The sequence below is a fragment of the Colobus angolensis genome, unplaced genomic scaffold (assembly GCF_000951035.1).
Source record: "Colobus angolensis palliatus isolate OR3802 unplaced genomic scaffold, Cang.pa_1.0 Scaffold134, whole genome shotgun sequence".
In the NCBI taxonomy this organism is placed as follows: domain Eukaryota; kingdom Metazoa; phylum Chordata; class Mammalia; order Primates; family Cercopithecidae; genus Colobus; species Colobus angolensis.
Window position 1 is genome coordinate 2,772,319 of NW_012114422.1, and position 20,327 is coordinate 2,792,645.

Here is a 20,327-nt window from a genome sequence, read left to right on the forward strand (position 1 = left end):
CTCGATCTCCTGACCTCGTGATCCGCCCGTGTCGGCCTCCCAAAGTGCTGGGATTACAGGCTTCAGCCACCGCGCCCGGCCGTCACTTCTTTTAATATATATTTTTTAGTTATTTAATAGGCATTACAGTTAATACCTAAATGTTTAATAATGTAATTCAGATAAATACCAATCTAATTTCCATAGTATATAAAAAGTTTACTCCTGTTTATCATTTCCTCTCTCCTCCTTTGTGTTGTTATTGCCATACAAATTACATGTGTATACATTATGTGCCCGTCAACACTGATTTATAATTATTGATTTATGTAGATGTTTTTTAAATGAGAAGAGGAAAGTGTTACAACCCAAAATACATGTATGTTCTTATATATTAACTTATGCAGTTACCTTGCCTATTCTTTTATTCATGTGCATTCAAGTTACTGTCTAGCATCCTTTTATTTAAGTGTGAGGGACTCACTTTAGTATTTCTTGTACTTGAGATGTGCCAGCAACACATTTTCTCTGTTTTTGTTTATGTGGGAATGTGCTAATTTCTCCTTCATTTTTGAAGGAGAGTTTTGCTGGACGTAGACTTTCTGGTTAATAATATTTTTCATTTAGCACTTTGAATATGTCTTTCCACTGTCTTCTGGCCTCCGTGGTTTCTTTTTTTCTTCCTTTTCTTTCTTTCTTTTTTTCTTTTTTTTTTTTTTCTGAGACAGGATTTAGCTTTGTCACCCTGGCTGGAGTGCAGTGGCATAATCACAGCTCACTACAGCCTTGACTCTTGGGCTCAAACGACCCTCCCATCTCAGCCTCCTGAGTAGGTGGAACTACAGATATGTACCACCATGTCTAGCTCATTTTTTTCTATTTTTTGTAGAGACAGGGTCTCACTGTGTTGCCCAGGCTGGTCTCAAACTCCTAGGCTCAAGCATTCCTCTTGCCTCACCCTCCCAAAGCGTTGGAATTATAGGCATGAGCCACTGTGCCTGGTCTCTACGTAATTTCTGATTAGGAAATCAGCAGTTAATTTTATTTGAAATCCTTTGTATGTCATGATTTGCTTTGTTGCTGCTTTCATGTCACTCTTTGTCGTTCACAATTTGACTATGATGTGTTTAGGGCTGGATCCCTTTGCATTTATAGTGTACTTGGAATTCTCCGTGATTCTTAGATGTTCAGATTAGTGTTTTTCATTATGCATATATTGGTATTCTTTTTTTTTTTTTGAGATGGAGTTTCCCAGTTGTTGCCCAAGCTTGAGTGCAATGGCGTGATCTTGACTCACTGCAACCTCCGCCTCCTGGGTTCAAGCATTTCTCCTGCCTCAGCTTCCCGTTAGCTGGGATTACAGGCGCCCACCACCACGCCCAGCTAATTTTTTGTACTTTTAGTAGAGACAGGGTTTCACCATGTTGGCCAGGCTGGTCTCGAACTCCTGACCTCAGGTGATCCACCTGCCTCAACCTCCCAAAGTGCTGGGATTACAGGCATGAGCCACTCTGCCGAGCCGCATATGTTGGTATTCTTGATGATATACCCACAATGTCTCTTGAGGGTCTGTTCATTTTTCTTCTTTTTTCTTCCTGTTCATCAGACCAGGTAGTCTTAGTTGGTCCCTTTTCAAATTCACAAATTCTTCTGCCTAGTCAAATCTGTTGTTGAACTCCACTAGTGAAGTTTTCATTTTAATAGTAATTTTGAACTCCAGAATTTGTATTTTTTTCTTATAATTTTGTAATCTATATCATTTCATTGATATTCTGTTTGGTTAGGCATCATTCTCATACTTTCTTTGATTCTTTAGACATAGTTTCCTTTAGTTGTCTGAACATATTTACAATAATTGATTTATACCCTTTGTCTAGTAAGTGTAATGTCTTTGTTTCCTTACAGACAGTCCCTGCTACTTGCCTTTCCCTTCGTATATAGGCCATATTTTCCTATTTCTTTGGATAAAAGGGTTTCCTATAAAGCTCTGTAACTGAGATACTATGGAGGATGACATTAGTGAAAGTTCCACACTGAAAACCTCAAAAATACTCTGCCCCATAAAAGGAATGAGGAAACTGGCAAAGAATCAGAAGCAACTCTTTCAGAACTCTGGAAATTAACCAGAAGTTTATAGCAATTGGGGATGGTTTATTAAAGAAAAAATGACAGAATCTTGGTAAGAATAGCAAGCTTTCTGTTATTTTAACTTGCCCTATACCTATCCTCTCATCTGCAGCACAGCAGAATCCTTGAAAACCAACAGTTTATAGCCCCACTTATAGCCAATGGTGGGGGCAGTAAGGGGTTGGAGCTCCTTCAAAAACTTACTATCAGACAGTTGTCATTATTTGACTTCTCAGGTGGTTTCCTGGAAGACCCTACTTACAAGGCTGTTTTACTTGTCCTGACTCTAAGCTTACCCAGTGGGAAAAATCTTCTCAGGGAGCATTTGTCAAAATGGAATGATTATGCATACATCAAGTATTTAACCAGCCTCTAGCTGTGGATAACAATTGAGGCAAACAACAGGCAAATCTAAAGGTTAAAAGTAAAAGCTGGAGAATACTATGTTGGTAAGGAGTCACATGCAAGTTGCAAGTACAAGGCTGTGCACATGCCCAGGAAAGACCTGGGAATGTCCTATGTGTCCACCTCAGATGAACCTTGAGCCTCTGCACAAGCAGGAAGTGATGGCCAAGGTGGAGTTGTCCACTGCCTGACTTGAATGTTGAAGGCATGCCCTAACAAGCACATAGACCTTCCAGCAAAGACTAGGATAGTTATTGGTTTCAGGCATTTAAGGATATCTCAGTTCAATAATTAGACAACTAATAAGCTAACTCAGCAGAGACTTTAGTGACTACATATGTATGACAAAGATTTTACTGAATTAGTTCAAAAAAGCCATAGAACAACAAACGGCAACAAAAACAAACTCTGTGGAGAAGACAAAATCTGATTTCCAGGGTTGCCTTATTAATTACTTAAAATGTCTCATTTTCAACATAAAATTGCCAGATATGCAAAGAAACAGGAAAATATGGTCTATACGTGAAGGGAAAAGCAAGTAACAGGAACTGTCCCTAAGGAAACAAAGACATTACACTTACAAGACAAAGAGTATAAATCAATTATTTAAAATATGTTCAGAGAACTAAAGGAAACTCTGTCTAAACAACCAAAGGAAAGCATGAGAATGATGTGTAACCAAACAGAATATCAATGAAGTAATAGAAATGATAAAATTATAAGAAAAATATATAAATTCTGGAGTTAAAAATTACAACAATTAAAATGAAAACTTCATGGTGGCATGCACCTGTACCCCAGGCTACTCAGGAGGTTGATGGCACCCATATGCTTTATTCTTCTTTTCAGTGGTGTCCTGGCCAGTGTAAGTCCTTTGATTTTTCATATTAATTTTAGGATCAACTTGTCAGGTTTACAAAAGGTCCATGGGAATTTTTATTTGGGGTTGCATTAAATCATTAGCTTAATTTTGAGAAAATTGGCACATTTTCCATTTTCAGTGTTCCTATCCATATAGTAGACTCTCACCTTATTTCAAATCTACAGTTATATGTTGCTTAGTGATGGGGATGCATTCTGAGAAATGTTTCATTAGGCAATCTTGTCATTGTGCAAACTTCACAGAGTGCACTTACACAAACCTAGATGGTATAGTCTAGTGCATACCTAGGCCATATGGTATAGCCAATTACTCCTAGTTTGTAAACCTGTATGGCATGTTACTGTTCTGAATATGGTAGACAATTATAATATGATGGCATTTGTGTATCTAAACATCTAAACACAGAAAAGGCACAGTAAAAAATACTGTATTATAATCTCATGGGATTACTGTTGTATATGTGATCCCTCATTGACTGAAATGTTGTTTTGTGGTATGTGACTTTATGATTTTTGGTTTAGGCCTTGTATATATTTTCTTGATTTATTCCTTTACCTTATAGATTTTATTGCCGATGTAAATAGTATCTTATTAAATTAAAATTGTAATCTGTTTCTGGTATGTAGAAATGAATTTATCTCTGCATTTTTAAACATATTCAGCAACATTATATACTCTTATTTATAATAAGTTATCTGTAGATTCTTTTAGACTTTTCTGTGTAGCTAAAATTATATAATCAAATTGTGTAATTTTGCTTTTTTCTTTGCAATTCTTATGCTCTTTATTTATTTATTTTGGTTACTGACTGGGACTCTTAATATAATAGAAGCAATAATCGGAAGCACACCTGTCTGGATCCATGTTTATCAATTAATACCTTTTAAGAAGTGAACTTTTATGATTCATTTTTATGTGCCATATCTGTCACTCTGATAATGGAATTTGAGATATCCAAATATTTTTCCTCTTATTTCTTTTCTTTCTCTTTCTTTCTTTCTTTTTTTTTTTTTTTGAGACTCATTCTCACCTGGGATCTCATTCTTACCCAGGTGGGAGTGCAGTGGCATGATCATGGCTCACTGCAGCCTCAACCTCCCAGGCTCAGGCAGTCCTCCCACCTCAGCCTCCTGAGTAGCTAGGACTACAGGCACACACCACCACACCTGGCTATTTTTTTTGTTTTTTTTTTTTTGTAGAGACAAGGTTTCACTATGTCGTGCAGGCTGGGGCTTGAACTCCTGGGCTCAAGCGATCCTCCCATCTCAGCCTCTGAGTAGTTGGGACTACAAGCACATGCCACATTGCGTGGCTAATTAAAAAAAAAAAAGGATTGTAAAGATGAGGTCTTCCTATGTTGTCCAGGCTGGTCTCAATCTCCTGGACTCAAGTGATCCTCCCACCTTAGCGTCCCCAAAATACTGGGATTACAGGTATGAGCCACTGGCATCAGTCTGTTTTTGAGATACCATCTTTATATTTGTTTTTTATCAGCTTAACTATGTGTGCCTAGATCCCAGTCTCTCTTCTTCTAGGACTCTGTCACTGTGTGTGTGTGGGGGGTGTGTGTGTGTGTCTGTGTACGCAAATATATGTACGTGTGTGTTAGATTGTTTTGTGTTATCCCATAGATTCTGGATGCTCTGCTCATTTTTTCTTCAATGTTTTTTCTTTGTGTTCTTCAGATTGGATACTTTTCTTTATTTATTCTGATTTTTCTTTATTTTCTCCAGTTCTTTTTTTGCCTTCTTTAGTCTACTGTTAAGTCTCTACTTTGAGGTTTCAATTTTAGTTAGATTGTACTTTCCTGTTCCAGAATTTCTTTTTGTTTCTTTTTCCAGTTGGTATTTCTCTCAAGATTTATTATACCTTTATTTAGCCTATATTTGGTTTTTATTCTTTGAATGTGTTTCCTGTAGGTCTTTGAATATACATACATATATATACATATATGTGTGTGTGTGTGTGTGTGTATATATATATATATGTATTTTTTGAAATGGAGTCTCGCTCTCTTGCCCAGACTGGAGTGCAATGGCGCGATCTTGGCTCACTGGAAGCTCCACCTTCTGGGTTCACACCATTCTTCTGCCTCAGCCTCCTGAGTAGCTGGGACTACAGGCGCCCGCCACCTCGCCTGGCTAATTTTTTGTATTTTTAGTAGAGACAGGGTTTCACCATGTTAGCCAGGATGATCTCGATCTCCTGACCTCATAATCTGCCCGCCTCAGCCTCCCAAAGTGCTGGGATTACAGGCATGAGCCACCGCTCCTAGCCTGTCTTTGAATATATTTATTATAGCTCTTTTAAAATTTTTATATGCTTAATTGGCCATCTTGAAGTTGTCTTCAGTTGCCGAAGGGGTCACATTTTCTCATTTCTGTCTAGTAATTTTTTTTTTTGAGACAGGCTCTCACTCTGTTGCCCAGGCTGGAGTACAGTGGTACAGTCATAGCTCACTGCAGCCTTGAACTCCTGGGCTAAGTGATCCTCCTGCATCAGCCTCCTGAGTAGGTGGAACTGCAGGTACACACCACCACACCTGGCTAATTTTTGAACGTTTTGTAGAGATGGGGTTTCACTGTGTTGTCCAGGCTGGTCTTGAACTCCTGGCCTTAAGAGATACTCCCTCCTTGGCCTCCCTAAGCACGGGGATTACAGTTGTGAGCCACCACACCTGGCCTATCTAGTAATTTTTGATTGTGTATTTGTCATTGTTACGTGCTTTAGAAACTAGATTCTAATTACATTTTGCTGAAGAAGGTTTATGTTTTAGTAGGCAGTTTCATGGTTGATAACCTTGACATTGCGTAGACTTGATTTTTCACTTTATTAAGATGGATTTGTAGAAATCCTAAGGTGTTTCCCAGTCCCCACTAATTTGACAGTACTCAGTTTTCAAATCTATTTTGCCTATAGATTTTGTAAGGGCTTCATTTTGGCTTGTCTACAATGCTTGTTAATGAGGTGTTAATAAAGTCTATTCACTTTGGTTGGTCCACATGACCAAATTCCCCAACATTATTTAACTTCTATTATCTCCATTCTGTTCCCCATGCTATAACACTATGCTATGTTTAAGCCTCATCTAGTCTCTGTCATTGTGTCCCCAGTTCTAGTCCAAAGACTTCAAAGTCTTCCATGCAGTTTTCTGGTGCCCCACTCTTAAGTGTCCTGGCTGCAGATTCTAGGCTTCACCAAACTCTTTATCTCTGAGTTCTCAGCCAATAGGGCCATTGTAGACTTAGTGGGTCACCTTGAAGAAATTATCCCCACGCAGAGAGCCCAGGGCAGAGAGTAAGGGCTCTCTGGGAATAATTTCCTCTCTGTACCTGGAGATAACTGTGGGCTTGGGCTCTCTGTCTGGGAATAATTTCCTCTCTGTACCTGGAGATAACTGTGGGCTTAACCTCTTCAGATTCCCTCTAGGGATCTCAATATTGCACTGCCTATTGTCCAGAACCTAAAACCAGTTATCTCATATATTTTGTCTAGTCTTAGGGTTGGTTGTCATGAAAGGGCTATCTGGTATGAGTTATTTCATCATAGCCAGAAGCAGAAATTCTCATCTTTGTTTCAACCTTAAAAAAAAAATTCTTAACTTTGCAAAATACTTATTTCCTAGTGGAAAACAACCATTAAGATGATTAGCGAATGATTTAAAACTTGAATCTTACACAGAACATATTTTGGTAGCAAATTTTATGGCTTAGATATACACATTGGTATTTGGCAAAAGAAATGTGAAACTTACTCTCATTTCTAGATGGCTTAATGGTACAGATAACTCCAGAGACCATGAATGGCTTGCGGCTAGCTTTACGAGAGCAGAAAGACTTTAAAATTACATGTGGGAAAGTTGATGCAGTAGACCTGAGAGAATATGTGGATATCTGCTGGGTAGATGCTGAAGAAAAAGGAAACAAAGGGTAGGAATTTTTAAATTCTAAAATATAATTGATTTGAAGGGAAGTGCAGGATTAAAACATCCTATTAATAAAATTAAATATTTTATGAACGAATCAATTTTTATACCATCAATTTAAATGCCTTTACTCAAATTAATGAATGCAATCTGTTTTTCAAATATGTACCTAACTAACTTCATAAATGGTGGTGTGGTTTTTGGGCCAGGATGGTCTGTTTGGGAGGGGCTTGATAATGAAACATCCATTGTGTAGCAGTGTGGGCTTGATGCCACAGCTGAGAAAGGCAAGACACTTTTTCTTTCAGATGGTACCTATTTTTGTCACATAAGTAAAAGATTCCCTTTGGAAGATATATACTGTATTATTTTGATTCACTATAAATACAAACAACTGAATTTAATAATATTTACATTAGAGGCCTTACAGATTATTACTGCCACTCCTTCCTCTCTTCAGTTACCCATTTTCTTTCTTTTTTTGAGATTGGCTAAGGGGTCTGGAGCAAAGAAGGAAGAAGAGGGCTGAAGGATTCCAAAATAGGGTTTTGGAATTCATGAGGCAGCTTTTTTATTAGACTGTCTAAGGTATTTTAAACTTCAGGTCTGAATTGGGCATATGAAAAAGGAGATATAATTTATTGATGAACGAAAAAAGATTACTACACAATCAAGAAATCTTAGTAAATGAATATGAACTACAGATTTAATTATTTTGTATATAATGGAGATACCTTCTTTTATATTTTTTCCCTCATTCTGTCTGTTCAAATCTAATAATTCATTTCAAAAAACACGTTGGTGCCAATAATTCTATTGTATTATGTTTTATTTCATAGTGTTACCAGTTCAGTGGATGGAATATCATTACAAGGATTTCCAAGTGAAAAAATAAAACTGGAAGCAGATTTTGAAACTGATGAGAAGATTGTAAAGTGTACCGAGGTAGCTAAGAAAGAAGGTCCCTTTACATGCTGTGTGTTTCAGTATGATTTTTGTTCTTTGGAGATTGTGCATACTCAACCTCTAAATATTTATACGTAGCTTATTATACTTTTTATGCTACACTTGGAGACATACACATTTCCACCCCAGACTTTTATACACCAGAATTGGATTTCCATAGGGTTAGTTCAGGCTATCAAATGGTGGTACTGCCTACCATCTGTGTTGGCAGCATTGCCATCTTAGTACTGTAATATGTTACTTGACCATATTTTCATTTTCCTCAGATATTATGAAAAATAAGATATTGTCATTTATTTATAATCAGCATTCACATATGAAAGTTATTTTTTCATGCTTTAGTATTTTCTTTAAATTAGATATGAAACTATAGACCCCCAACTCCTTAGTCTACCTCCTTATTCCCCCTCATATTTATTTCTTACACATTCTTTGTGATTTTATTACATGTGCAAAATAGAACCTATAGAGAATATAGGCACAATGGAACATGATTTGTTTTATCTTAACTTCATATAGGTGTTCTTTACAGGATAGACTTATACTGATTTAACAAGGCTTTCCTTGCTACAATTAACTTCAGGCAAAAATTGCTGAGATGTTTCCATATTTACCATAACTTTTGGTTTTATGTTTTTACTTATAGTACAGATCAAGCTATTGATATTGAATTCCTCACAACTAATGATTTTCATGGTACTTTACATTGGAATTTAAACTTGAATTGAAAGCAGCAATTGTTGCATTTTAAAGTTTCTTTTGATTTTAATCATGACTTGTTGCCTAATTAAATACATTTCAGGTGTTCTACTTTCTAAAGGACCAGGATTTATCTATTTTATCAACTTGTTATCAGTTTGCAAAAGAAATAGCCATGGCTTGTAGTGCTGCCCTGTGCCCTCACCTGAAAACTCTAAAGAGTAATGGGATGAATAAAATTGGACTCAGAGTTTCCACTGACACTGATATGGTGAGGCCTGTTTTTGTGATGTATTTTTGAAATGAATGTATTGCATATTAAAATAGTCAAATTTTTCTTCAACCTTTTGAGATGAAAGAGAATGAAAATTTGTTGAGCATCAAATGTGTGCTACACACTTCACATATATTATCTGTATTAATCACAACAGGGGTCAGCAAACTTTTTTCGTAAAAGGACAGACAGTAACTATTTTGGACATTGTAGGCAGTATGGTTTCTTTCACAACTACTCAACACTACCGTTATACTGGGAAAGCAGCCATTCACAGTATGTAAACAAATAAATGTGGCTATGTTCCAGTGAAATTTTATGTACCCAGTGGGGCCAAGTTTGGCTTGTAGGCCATAGTTTACTGAACCCTTCTCCATGACTACTCTGCCTTTTATAGGTAGGTTTTAAAATTTACTTATTCTGACTAGATTCTGTATGTACATGATTTAAATCTTAAAAGTCTAAAAGTGTATATATAACAGGACCACCTCACTGAATATTTGCAGACAGCAGCATTCACACTGTATTCTGTGTAACTGGTGGACTCGAGATAATAACTCCAAACTGCAATGTAAATGGTTCCCAGTAGAGGTGTATAAGGCAACAGCCTTGGAAATATCTTTCCTACTGTTGACATCCAACCCATCAGTTCACCTCCATACTTTTCTTTATCCTCCCTCTCCAGCCAAGCAATCAGTGTTACTCATTTCTTATGTATTCTTTGTGATTTTATGCATGTACAAGCAAATAAGTGTGTGTCCTCCTTTTTCATCTCCCCCTTTTACAGATGTTTTACTTTCTTTAATATATCTTAAAGATATTAATACTAGTATACATTCTTTTTAACAGTGGCATAGTGGTTGATTATATAAATGTACCATAATTTATCTAACTCGTTATTCGTGCATATTTGATATATGTTGATAGACATTCAGGTTGTCCACAATATTTTGCTTTTACATAGTATATCTATAAGAAAAATTCTGAGTAGAATTTCCAGGCCTGAGTATATACTCAATAGATGTTACCATATTATCCCATATAGAAGTTATGTCAATTTATATTTATTTCCTCCTGCTTTGTGAGAGCTCTTTCCCCCACATCCTTTTTTTGAGACAGAGTCTCATTCTGCCACCCAGGCTAGAGTGCAGTGGCATGATTATGGCTCACTGCAGCCTCTACCCCCTGGGTTCCAGCAGTTCTCCTGCCTCAGCCTCCCAAGTAGCTGGGACTACAGGCATGTGCCACCACACCTTGCTAATATTTGTATTTTTAGCAGACATGGGGTTTCACCATGTTGGCTGGACCAGTCTTGAACTCTTGACCTCACATGATCTGCCCACCTTGGCCTCCCAAAGTGCTAGGATTATAGATGTGAGCCACTGCACCTGGCCTCCCCCACATCCTTATCAAAGAAATATAATCAAACTTTTGAACTTGGACAATTTGATAGGTAAAAAATAATACTGCATTATTATGAATACTATTACTTTTTAAAGAGATGGGGTCTCACTGTGTTTCCCAGGTTGGTCTTGAACTCCTGGGCTCAAGCAATTCTCCTGCCTCGACCTCCCAAAGTGTTGGGATTATAGGTGTGAGCCACCACGCCTGGCCCCCAGTGTTATTTTAATGCATATTTTTCTTAACAAGGAGTGATGATCATCTTGCATGTGAAAACAATTGGTTTTTCTTTCAACTTTCAGTTCAAATCTGTTAGGAAAATATTTCTAATTTTTTAGGAATAGGAATATTTATTTTCCTAACAGATTTGAACTGAAAGTTCTCTTTCTGACATCCAAGTAACTCTTTCCAACATCCAATATAGATTTTCAAATCAGAGACTTCATTAGAATAGTTAATCTAAACATGGGTGAGTTCATATGCTGAAGGTTTGCTTTTCTCCAGCCAGGATATGTTTTACTCATAGTTCTCACTGGAAAAGGGGTTTTGTTTGTATCTCACTATTAAAAGCCCTCTTTTCAAGGAAGCACCCACTATATTTGAGTAAGCACTGTAAATTTTTTTTAGCCAAATGTATTAAAATGTAATTTGCACCAACGTTAGAGTCTAATATTAAATATTATTGCAATAACAAATTTGAAATTTAAGTATTTTTAATACCATGGGGTTTTTAATTTAAGTAGTGTCGGCAGTTATTCAAAGCTTAATCCCTCTAATTTGTTTATGTGTTCATTTAGAGGAAACATAAAGTATGACATAGTGGAATTTTATCTTTATGATATATGGGGAGGGACAATTATAATTTATGTAGTAGACAGATAAAAGATACAGGAGAATGTAGAATTTTTAAAATAAATATATCAATATTTTATTTAACATGCTTGAACTGATATTTTAAAATATTTCACTTATTTTATATTCACATTCTGAGCTAGACAAGATTGCTCATTTTCTTATCAAGATGTTTTTTTTTTCCAGGTTGAATTTCAGGCAGGATCTGAAGGCCAACTTCTGCCTCAGCATTATCTAAATGATCTTGATAGTGCTCTGATACCTGTGATCCATGGTGGGACCTCCAACTCTAGTTTACCATTAGAAATAGAATTAGTGTTTTTCATTATAGAACATCTTTTTTAGTGAAAGAATGTGCCGTATTACATATTGCAACCTGATTTGTTAAAACTAACTCCAGCACTAAAGCTGAAATGCCACAAACACTAAAAGTATAAATATGTCTGATTTTTGAAACACATAAGCTTTGCTCTTTAGGCAGGAATGATCTTTTCAGATCATTAGCACAATATTTAAATATCTAAAAATTTAAGAGATCCATACTTTTTGAAGCTTTACAATTAATTTAAGTACTAAAAAGACAAAGATTTCTTCTAAGAAATTTGTAGCATTTACTGTGTTATTTAAATGCTAAGCCAAAGTATCTGCACTTAGGTATACCTCTTTATGCCAATAATGATTTTAATGAGGCTCTTTTCAGATGTAACCTTATGAAGGAAATATCTGTTTTGTGTATATGCCAGTTAGAATACTGGTTTCTAAAGTCTGTCAAAATTGTATTTCAGTGGCACAAAAACCAGTTTTGAGATCTTAGACCTATAATTCTTTGAATAAAGCTGATAACTTATTTGTATAATTGGAGTGGAGACCTACCTCCATAATTAGATAAACTCGTTTTGGATTAAAATCAGAATTTTGCCTTTTTTCTTCTCAAATTATTATATATGTATGTATTATATATCCATATATATATTTTTTCCTGATTAAATGGATATTAAAATAATTATGGGTGCTTCAGGACTTTTTGCTTCTGTATTTAAGTATATTGTTTTTATAGCAAGAACATATTCTGAATGTGTTTTATAAATCTTTAATAATTTATATATAGGTAATATTTTTGTATCACAGTGCATTATTTTTTTCCTCCTTTCCTTCCAAAGTATACCACTGTATTTACCACTTCTAAGAGTGACTGACGACAGGCCAGATGACCCTTGAAGTAGTCATTATGTAGCAATAAATGAAGCCTGAAACAGGTTTTTTTACTTCCACTTTAATCCTTAGAAATTTCTTGGCAACTCAGCATATTTTCACTGACACCAATGTATAAGTATGAATTTAAATAAACTAATTACTTTTGCATATTTTAAATTCTTTATATGGTAGTTATTTTTTATAACAGGATATTAACATAAGTTAAATCCTATGTATTTGAAATTGTTACAGATTTTTTCTCTTCAAACATCAAAAAAGTGGGGGGCATACTGTAGTCCTGTCATTTATGTAAAAAATTTAATCATTATTTTGATGCTTTAAACATTCTTATGTGTAATATGTTTTTGTATCAAAAACACTCATATATTTCAAGAAAAATAAATTATGTTAAATAGTCCTGTTTTAAGAAAAATATTTATGAAGCATCTCAACTTGAAGATCAAGTCAAAGTTATAACTCAGGATCTCAGGTCTCAAGCTAGGAGAGACTGAGAATTTTAATCAGTTTGGGCATATAGTTTGGACTGAATCACATCTGTAGTACTAGCCAAAGACAATTTGGAGGAGAATATCAGCCTTCTGGAAGTAGCTACTTCATGAACAATGTAAAGTGCTGCAGATATTCACTAAAATGGCAACCTGTTATAATTTGTGAAATGTATTGAAATGGTGTAAGATGAAAACAATTGCATATCAAACCCAATTTATGTTTTCTTAATGTAGTGTGTGTATTCTGCCATGTGAGTAACTGCACAGTCTTAAAATAACCAAATGGTAGAGGGCTGTTCCATGATGGAATAGCTTTGGATTTGTTTTCTTAAAATCTCTACATTCAATAAAAATTGGAATTACGTGCCTGAAGTTTGGAGGCACATTTTGAAGTATTCTTTGTAGATATATAGTATGTTTCTGAATGTTACTTATTTGGTCATTGGTACGTAATTTGAAATTTTAATTTTTTAAGAGTGAAGAAATAGAATAGTTCTTTGTACTCAGTCTGCAATGATCTATTTTTGGCTTATGTCTTTTAATACTACTCTCTTTCTCTGAATTTTGAAATATGAAGTAAAATCTAGCCCATCTGTTTTATGCAGTTGTTCAACAAACTTTGTGTGTTTTTATACTTGCTACATGCAGAGCACTTTACCAGGTTTCTAAGCAAAAATTTCTAAAAATGATTAATTGTTCTGACAGAATTAGACATAGTTCTTTATCAACATTTATGGATTCCATGCCACAAGTAGTATGCACTTAAGTGCAGAGTATGACAACAGAAAGAGTAGGATTTGGCCATGTAGGAACAAAGATTCAATTGTGGGAAACTTCCTGTTTCTGAAAATTGCATGCTTGGATATTTACATCATGTTCCTGTTGAAAACAATTCCTGATTAAAACACAAGAATAATCTTAAAACATCAAAGAGATTTTCCAGACAATAAGGAATGCCTAGTCCAAAAGTAAAGAGAGTAAGAGAAGCGAGCATGGACCCTTACTCTGACAACCTTATGAGTGAGGGGGACAGAAATTAAAGTTCAGGGCCCATATAAGGTGACGCACCTAACAGGAGACCCTCCGCACAATAGGCTGAGATCCCCACATAGTTTCACCTTTAGGATGATAATGAATCAGAGGTGGAAGAATCAATGTAAAGGAACAGGCAAGTTTAGAATTGCCCCAGTGATCTAGAGAATCTTAAGCACTGAACTTCCTTTAAGTGTTCCCACACTAGTAATGCCTCCAGGTGACAGAGAGAGTAAAATGTAAATACTTTCCATGGAAAAGTAATTTCTCTGTAGTCCTCAAATTACTTTTCAAATATGTCTAGTAACACATAGTAAAAAAATAAGTAGTCATATAAGGAAACTAGATTCCAGAGGCAAGAATTACTTGAAGCAATGAAAACAAACTCACAGATGTAGGTATTAGATTTGTTTTCTTTGCTTAAGAAAAAGTCAGGTGTGTGAATGTACTTGCAGGAAATGGGAAACTACTATAAAAAGTTGTGGAGCTAATCTGGAAAAGAACTGAATATAAACATTTCAAGAATATACATTAAAAACTGCACTTTAAAACTCAGTAAATAGATGTAATAGAACAGCCAGTCAGGGGTAATTTATAAACTGGAAGATAACTCAGGAGAAACTATTCACAGAGCAACATGGGAGAAACAGCTGGAAAAAACCAGAAGACCCGTAGAGAACACAGTGAAAAATTCTAATGTGCTTCATTAGCTGTGAGAGGAGAGGTGAGAATAGGACAGAGAAAATACTTAGATAGAATGCAGAATTTTGAAAACTGATGAAAGACGTGGCCCCATACATTGTAGAAGCCAGACAAATCCCAAACAGAATAAACTAGAAAATCCACACATAGACACATAACAGGGCCAGGTACAGTGGCTCACACTGAGCTCGGGTTGAGACCAGAGTGAGCAACACAGGGAGACACTGTGTCTACAAAATAAAATAATTTTAAAAAATAGCCAGGTGTGGTGGCTATACCTGTGGTACCAGCTTCATGGGGGCTGAGGTGGGAGGATCACTTGAGCCCAAAAGGTTGAGGCTTCAGTGAGCTGTGATCGTGCAACAGAGCAAAACCTTGTCTCAAAAAAATAAATAAATAAAAAGGAAAAAGACATTTAGCAGGACAACTGGAAATGCTAGCTGACAGAGAAAAAGAGTCCAAGAAGCAATTTGCTCTTTCTAGTCAGAGGACCAGAAAGGAGGTTGGAGGCTATGGGACAAAACCGTTTTTAATTTAATTGTACTATTCTAAGCCTCAGGAAAGATGCAGTAAGACCCACCTCCCAAACAGTAGACACCATGGGTAATGACTTGGAACCTTCTGGACTTTCCTTGCTCTACATCAATCTCGCAGCAGTAAAGAGGTATCACTCTTCTCTTACCCCTGGTGCACTAGCGGCAGACATTGTAGGGCAGAACACTGGCAATGGTGTGGGGAGGCTAAAGCCCTGACTTTCTAGCCAGAAACCAAGAATGGGGTCCTAGAAACCAGAGTATAGGTAAGATTACAAATAGGAGGGAACTAAAGGAAAGGAACCCTTAAAACTGTGAATAAAATCCTGGGATCATCTCCCAAGCTGTGTATGTGTGAAACTCACCAGAAGCAAGGTGAGCAAAGGTTCTGAACCCTGAATTACAGTGTAGGCCACTGTCCAGGTTTCAGATTAGCCACCAGATGGTGCACAATTGGGGCAAAGAACAGCTTAACAAAGGCAGTGAAAACTAACATTGGAACCACAGCCACCAAAAAAATGGCTAGGATGTGTGCTCTGAAACTTAACTGGATTGATGGTCTGTTAAAACAAAAAAAACAAAAACATGCTTATGAAGGTTTAAACAGGATAGAGAATATCAATATTCCAAATATATCCCAGAAACAATCCAAAATTACTTAGCAAAGAACTAGTGAAACCTAAGCAACTCTCCAGGGAAAAGACAATGAACAAGAGCCAACTCTAAGGTTACCCAAATGTCAGAATTATCAGAAAAAGACTTAAACTAGTTTATTTTTTATTTTATTTATTTTTGAGACAGTCTAGTGGCATACTCTTGGCTCACTGCATCCTCCACCCCCCAGGGTGCAAGTGATTCTCCTGCCTCAGCCTCCTGAGTAGCTGCGACTACAGGTGTGTACCACGATGCCCAGATAATTTTTTGTATTTTTAGTAGAGACTGAGTTTCACCCTGTTGGCCAGGCTGGTCTCAAACTCCTGACCTCAAGTGATCTGCCTGCCTGGGCCTCCCAAAGTGCTGGGATTACAGGCATGAGCCAGCACACCTGGCCGTTAAACTAGTTATTTTAATCATGCTACACAAAGTAAAGAAGACATTTCTCCAAAGGAAATATATAAAGGTAAACACTGTTGAAATAAATGGAAAGCTAAAAGTCTCAGCATAGAAGCTATAAAAAGAATCAAGTGGAAATTGTAGAACTGAAAATACAATAACAAAATTTACTGGAAGGTCTCAACAACAGAATGAAGATGACTGAGGGAAGAGTCAGTAAATTTGAAGATACATGAGCAGAAATTATCCAGTCTGAATGACAAAGAAAAAAGTGAAAAATATGAGAAGACCTTTGGGGATCTGTAGGACAATATCAAACGGTCTAATATTCATGTCTTAGGAGTCCAAAAAGAAAAACTGGAAGAAAAAAGTATCTGAAGAAATAATAGCTGAAAACTTCCAAACATTTGGCAAAAGACAAGTATTTACATACATTTACATAGTATTCTATTTAAAGCAGGTCTACTGGCACAGCAAATCCCAAAAAGGAAAACTGCACCCAGGCACATCATAATCAAAGTGATGAAACCAAGTGTAAAGAAAATATTTTGAAAGCAACTGGCAGAAAACAATACTTTGTATATAGGAGAACCAAATATTTCAGTGATGGCAGATTTCTCATCAGAAACCATGGAGCAACATTTATAAAGTGCTTTTAAAAAGCAGCAAAACCATCAACACAGAATCTTTTATCCAGCAAATATATTCTTTAGGAAAGAAGATGAAATAAAGAGATTTTCTTTGTTCTTTCCTTTTTTTTTTCTTTTTAATGAGATGGAGTCTTGCTCTGTTGCCCAGGCTAGAGTGCAGTGGTGCGATCTCAGCTCACTGCAACCTCCACCTCCTGGCTCAAGCAGTTCTCCTGTCTGAGCCTCCTGAGGAGTAGCTGAGATTACAGGTGCGTGGTACCACGTCTGGCTACTTTTTTTGTATTTGTAGTAGAGAGGAGTTTCACCATGTTGGTCAGGATGGTCTCGAACTCCTGACCTCAGGTGATCCACCTGCTTTGGCCTCCCAAAGTGCTGGGATTAGAGGCATGAGCCACTGTACCTGGCCGAAATAAAGACATTTTCAGAAGAAAGAAAGCTATAATAATTCATTGCTAGTAGTCCTTCTGTAACAGAAATGCTAAAGGAAGTTCATGGGGAAGGAAAATGATTGCAAAGAAGGAAGAGCAACCAAAATAGCAAATCTCTGGATAAACCAAATAAATTTATATGTTAAAATATATGTAACTGCTGAAACAAAAAATTTGTAACATCATCTGATGGGATTTTCAATGCATATAGATGTAATACAGATGAAAACTGCATCCTAACCAAGGGGACAGTAAAAGGACCTACATGGTAAGGTTTCTAAATTTCACTTAAAGTGGTAAAACATTCTAAGTAGGTTACAAAAAGTTTGGTATGTAATGATAATCTCTAGAGCGACCATTTTAAAAAACTATGCAAGGAGATATGTTTTAAAAGCCAACATATAAAGTGGAATTTGGAAAAATAATTAATTCAAAATAAAGTCAGCAAGGAAAGCAAGTGTAAAGAAAATAAGGGACCAACAAGAAAAAATGATAAAATGGTACACTTAAATCCAGCTGTATCAAAAATCACAGTAGGTCAGGTGTGGTGGCTAATGTCCATAATCCCAACACTTTAGGAGGCTGAAGCAGGAAGATTACTTGAGGCCAGGAGTTCAAGATCAGACTGGGCAATGTAGTGAGGCCCTGTATCTACATAAAATTTAAAATAAAAGAATTAGCCAACCATGGTAGTGCATGCCTATAGTCCTGGCTAGTCAGGAGGCTGACGTGGGAGGATCATTAGAGTCCAGTAGTTTGAGACTGCAGTGAGCTGTGATCATACCACTGTACTCCAGCCTGGACCACTGAGCAAGATCCTGTCCCTAAAAATAAAAATAAAAAACAATTACATTAAGTGTACAATGGTCTAAATATGGCAACTAAAACACATAGATTGGAATTTTTTTTTTTTGGATCGACTCTCACACTGTCATGCAGGCTGGAGTGCAGTGGCATGATCCTGGCTCACTGCAACCTCCACCTCCCAGGTTCAAGTGATTCTCCTGCCTCAGCCTCCTGAGTAGCTGGGATTACAGGCATGTACCACCATGCCTGGCTAATTTTTTCTTTCTTTTTATTAGAGATAGGGTTTCACCATTTTGCCCAGGCTGGTCTTGAACTCCTGTCCTCAACTGATCTGCCTGTCTTGGCCTCCTAAAGGACTGGAATTACAGGCATGAGCCACCATGCCCGGCCAGATGGATTTATTTTAAACCTAAATTATATGCTATCTATACAAGCCACTTATGATACAGTGGTACATGCAAGGTAAAAAGTGAAAGGTTGGAAAAAGATATTCCATGCAAACACTAAAAAGAAGAAGAAAATGGGCTGGAGTGGTTATTTTGCTATCAGACAAAGCAAACTTCAGAACAATGAATATTACCTGTAATTTATTTTTAAATTTATTTATTTATTTATTTATTTATTTATTTATTTATTTATTTATTTATGAGACAGGGTCTCATTGTATTGCCCAGGCCTAGAGTGCAGTGGCTATTCACAGGCACAGTCATGGCACACTACAGCCCTTGAACTTAGGCTCTTAACCCATCCTCCTGCCTCAGCCTCCTAGGTAGCTGAGCCTACAGGTGCATGCCACTGTACCCAGTTCCCCTGTGATTTATGATTGCATTTCATAGACTAGATACCAAGCTCAGAGAGAGAGTAATCTGACCAAAGTCACACAGCTAGAAACTAAATTGGAATTTAAGGGAAAACTTTCTAGCTATTAGGATTCTCTGAAAATGAGGTAAGCTGTATTCATGCAGTGCTTTGTTTTGATTTTGAGACAGAGTCTTGCTCTGTGGCCCAGGTGGAGTGCAGTGGTGTGATCATGGCTCACTGCAGCCTCGACTTCCTGGGATCAAGCAATCCTCCCACCTTAGCCTCCTGATTAGCTGAGACTACAGGCACATGCCAACACACCTGGCTCATTTTTTATTTTTTTGTAGAGATGGGTCTCACTGTGTTGCCCAGGCTGGTCTCAAAGTCCTGGCCACCTCCTGCCTCAGCCTCCCGAAGTGCTGGGATTACATGTGTGAGCCACCATGCCTCGCCTTTATTCCTGTTTAGATGTCACCAAAAGCAGCCCCAGACTCAAACTGGGGCCTGTGTCTCACATTCTAATTGTTATATTCTTTCCCCAGTGCAGCATGTACCCTTAACTTACAAAACCCTTGTTTTGTGCCAAAAAAGTAATTAGACTTATTTTTACCATAAAATTTCCAAACACTCAGAAGTAAAGGAAATAGTAGGATGAAAACCCAGCTTACAAAGTCCTCCAAGTCAACACTACCAAGATTTGCCTCTTTTTCTTCATCCATCCCTCAATTTCTTTGCTGGAGCATTTTAAAGCAAATATCAGACATATCCTTTCATGCCTCACACTTCAATATGCAGCTCTAAAAATAAGGACAGTGAAGAGGAATATTGTAAAATATATGAAAATATTGTGGTAATATTGTGACCAATATGTCATAAAAACTTAGCAAACTGATGCAGGAACAGAAAACCAAATACCACATGCTCTTACTTATAAATGTGGGAGCTAAATGATGAGACACATGGACACAGATTGGGGAACACCACACTCGGATTTTGGAGGGTGGAGGGTGGAAGGAGGTAGAGGATCAGGAGAAATAACGAATGGGTACTAGGATTAATACGTGGGTGATGAAATAATCTGTACAACAAACCCCTATAACACAGTTT

At 36.8% G+C, this 20,327-nt stretch overlaps 1 protein-coding gene across 1 annotated transcript in view; it reads left to right on the forward strand.

Annotated features, from left to right (window-relative positions):
* ZFYVE16 (zinc finger, FYVE domain containing 16) overlaps positions 1-13,827 on the forward strand; it is a 64,823-nt gene extending 50,996 nt beyond the window's left edge. Inside the window, exons 15-18 of the mRNA XM_011934333.1 lie at positions 7,161-7,323; positions 8,159-8,264; positions 9,088-9,255; positions 11,698-13,827. Of these exons, the coding sequence (XP_011789723.1) occupies positions 7,161-7,323; positions 8,159-8,264; positions 9,088-9,255; positions 11,698-11,856 (596 nt within the window). The 3' untranslated portion in view covers positions 11,857-13,827. The remainder of the gene's footprint in view (positions 1-7,160; positions 7,324-8,158; positions 8,265-9,087; positions 9,256-11,697) is intronic.
* Positions 13,828-20,327: the final 6,500 nt, after the last annotated feature.